The sequence below is a fragment of the Fukomys damarensis genome, unplaced genomic scaffold (assembly GCF_012274545.1).
Source record: "Fukomys damarensis isolate Sample0158 unplaced genomic scaffold, DMR_v1.0_HiC HiC_scaffold_19, whole genome shotgun sequence".
Classification (NCBI taxonomy): domain Eukaryota; kingdom Metazoa; phylum Chordata; class Mammalia; order Rodentia; family Bathyergidae; genus Fukomys; species Fukomys damarensis.
In genome coordinates, this window is record NW_022900931.1 from 61525594 (window position 1) to 61527961 (window position 2368).

The 2368-nt window shown below is 62.2% G+C and overlaps 1 protein-coding gene across 1 annotated transcript in view; it reads right to left on the reverse strand.

Moving 5' to 3' along the window:
• Positions 1 to 1498, reverse strand: part of Kcnn4 (potassium calcium-activated channel subfamily N member 4) — an 11928-nt gene extending 10430 nt beyond the window's left edge. The window contains exon 1 of the mRNA XM_033765831.1: positions 1251 to 1498. Coding sequence (XP_033621722.1) covers positions 1251 to 1409 — 159 coding nt within the window. The 5' untranslated portion in view covers positions 1410 to 1498. The remainder of the gene's footprint in view (positions 1 to 1250) is intronic.
• Positions 1499 to 2368: the final 870 nt, after the last annotated feature.

The following is a 2368-nucleotide window of genomic DNA, read 5'->3' on the forward strand; positions in this document are numbered from 1 at the left end:
CCCCCCCCCCGCCTCCCACTCCTGGGACCGCAGCCTGGCAGGTGGTAGAGGGAAGGAAGGCTTGAGAGCGGGAACAGGGGAGGAAGAGCCCTGTCCCTCTTCATCTGCCAGCGCTGCCGTGTCCCTACTTCCCTGCTGGGCGCGGTGGTGGAGCGTGGGAGCGGAGGGCAGGGCCCCGGCCCCGCTTCCTGTCGGCTTAGGCCTCACGTCCCACCCCCTCCATGCTGCTGCCCTCTCCCTGGCTGCCTGACCGGAGGAAGCGGGCCCTCCTTGACCCTCCGTGTGGCTGCTGTCCCCTTCCCCATCCAAGCCCCCAAGTCCAAGCCAAGCTTCTAGGCCCCCAGGAATCCTCCTAATCTTCAAGCCAGTCCCCTCCCAACCCCACAGCCCAGCTCCACAACCTTTGCCTCAGGCAGATCTGCAGCCTTTCTTTTCCTGTTGAGCAAATCTGTTCTCCTTCTAGTCTGAGGGTTTGATCCTTGTCCACTACCTGCCCCCATCGCTGCCTAGACCGGAGCCAGAACCTTCCGAGAGTCTGCTGAGACTCTGTCGCCTCCACTCCTCACTGGCCTCAGTCAGCACCTCTCCCCCCAGACTTTCTCAGCCTCCTCCTTCAGACCCCCACCCCTCTTTCCCTGGGGCCCAAGAATCCAGGTTACTGTAAAACTGCCTGCTCCCTCCCTCCCAGACTGAAGGCAGGTCGATTCTGGGGGAAACTGAGCTAAATGATGGAGATGGGGGGCCTCCAGATGGGGCGGGTCCATTTCCCAGCCCCGCCCCCAGCCAGTTTCTTCTGGGCTCTGCCCGCTGCTGCCAAGGCTCTGGGGGACGGGTGGTAGAGGTCAGATAAGGAGCTGGAGCCACAGTCTCTCTCCACCCTCTGCTCACCAAGCCTGGGGCTATCAGTTCAGCCTTCTGGCTTTCCCAGGACTTAGACCTCCAGTGGTCAGATCACAACTTCTTAGCACCCTTTGTCCCTTCCTTTTTCAGCAAGGGTCCCCAGAATCTAACTCCTTCAGGTCTTAGCATTCAAAGTCCCCAGTCCCTTCTCCTTTAGACCAGGAGTCCAAGTCCCTAGCTTCAGAACTGCTGCAGACCCAGGAGTCCAGGCCCCGCCTCCTCCCTCAGACCCAGGGGGTCCAGGACCCGCCTCCTCCCTCAGACGGGGGGGGGGGTCCCGGCGGGGGGGGGGGGGGGGCGCCCCCCCGCCTCCTCCCGTCTCTTATGCCCCAGGGTTAGAGTCCACTCACCGGGCACCCCCCGAACCACAGCATCTCCGCGTGCAGCACCATGAGTCCTATGCCAGTTCCCGCCAGTGCTAGTGCCCAGCCGGCCAGCCACTTCTCCTCCTCCAGCAGGCGCTTTCTCCTCCGCAGGGCCCCCAGGCCAGCCACCAGGTCCCCGCCCATGGCCCCTGAGGTCTTGAGGCTCAGCCAGCTTCCTGCCCAAGGTCCCCCACCTCGCAGTACGCAAATGGCAGCCACTTTGGCTTCCAGGCCGCCTGCCGCTTCGGCTCGCACTGGGGCTTCTGCTCCGAGGCAGAGGCACGGCAGAGCCCTGTGCCCTCTGGGGAGTGGTAAACGGCAGCAGGGCAGGGCGGGAGGGGCGGGGAGGTCCCTGGGTAGGGGGAGGCTCTCCAACCCCCCTTCCCAGACTAAGGAGGGGCTGGGGTGTGTCTGGGTCAGAGCGAGGAAGAGGCATCCATCCACGTGGGCAAAGACACACACTGACACAGTGGGCTGTGCCTCCAACTGTCGGCACCCTGTGACACACACCGACACCCACCACACCCGTTACCACAGGACGCCCCATGGCCGGAGATGGATCCTAACACACTCGGGCGCACTGCACAACCTATGCCGAGTGACTCACAACTCCCGCGGAGCTCTGAAACCCACAGCCACACCCAGACACTACACACACGGTGTGTGACACACGCCGGCACTTAGCAAGGCCGGCAGCGTCCCCTGGCACACATGGCTCCCCAGACGCTGTCCACACACAGGCACAAATGTTACGTTTGAACTTGTGACAACATTCTCGGACACAGAGAGCCACACCCAGACATCACACGCGGGGTGATGTGCACCCACGCCACACAACGGTGCTACTCAGACACACAGACCCAGATACCACCGCACACGGCACACGTGTGTAAACAAGGCACTTGTGATCTTCCAGACACAACACACTCCTGGAGTGTGGCACCTGACATGTGCAAACACAACACTCAGAGGCGTGGCTGTGACAGCGCAGAGCAACACACACTGACGCCATTAGCACACACGTGTAGCCATCATGATGATTCAGAGCTCACACGGATTCACCCAGACACACAACATGCCCAGCACACAATGCGATTCAAGTG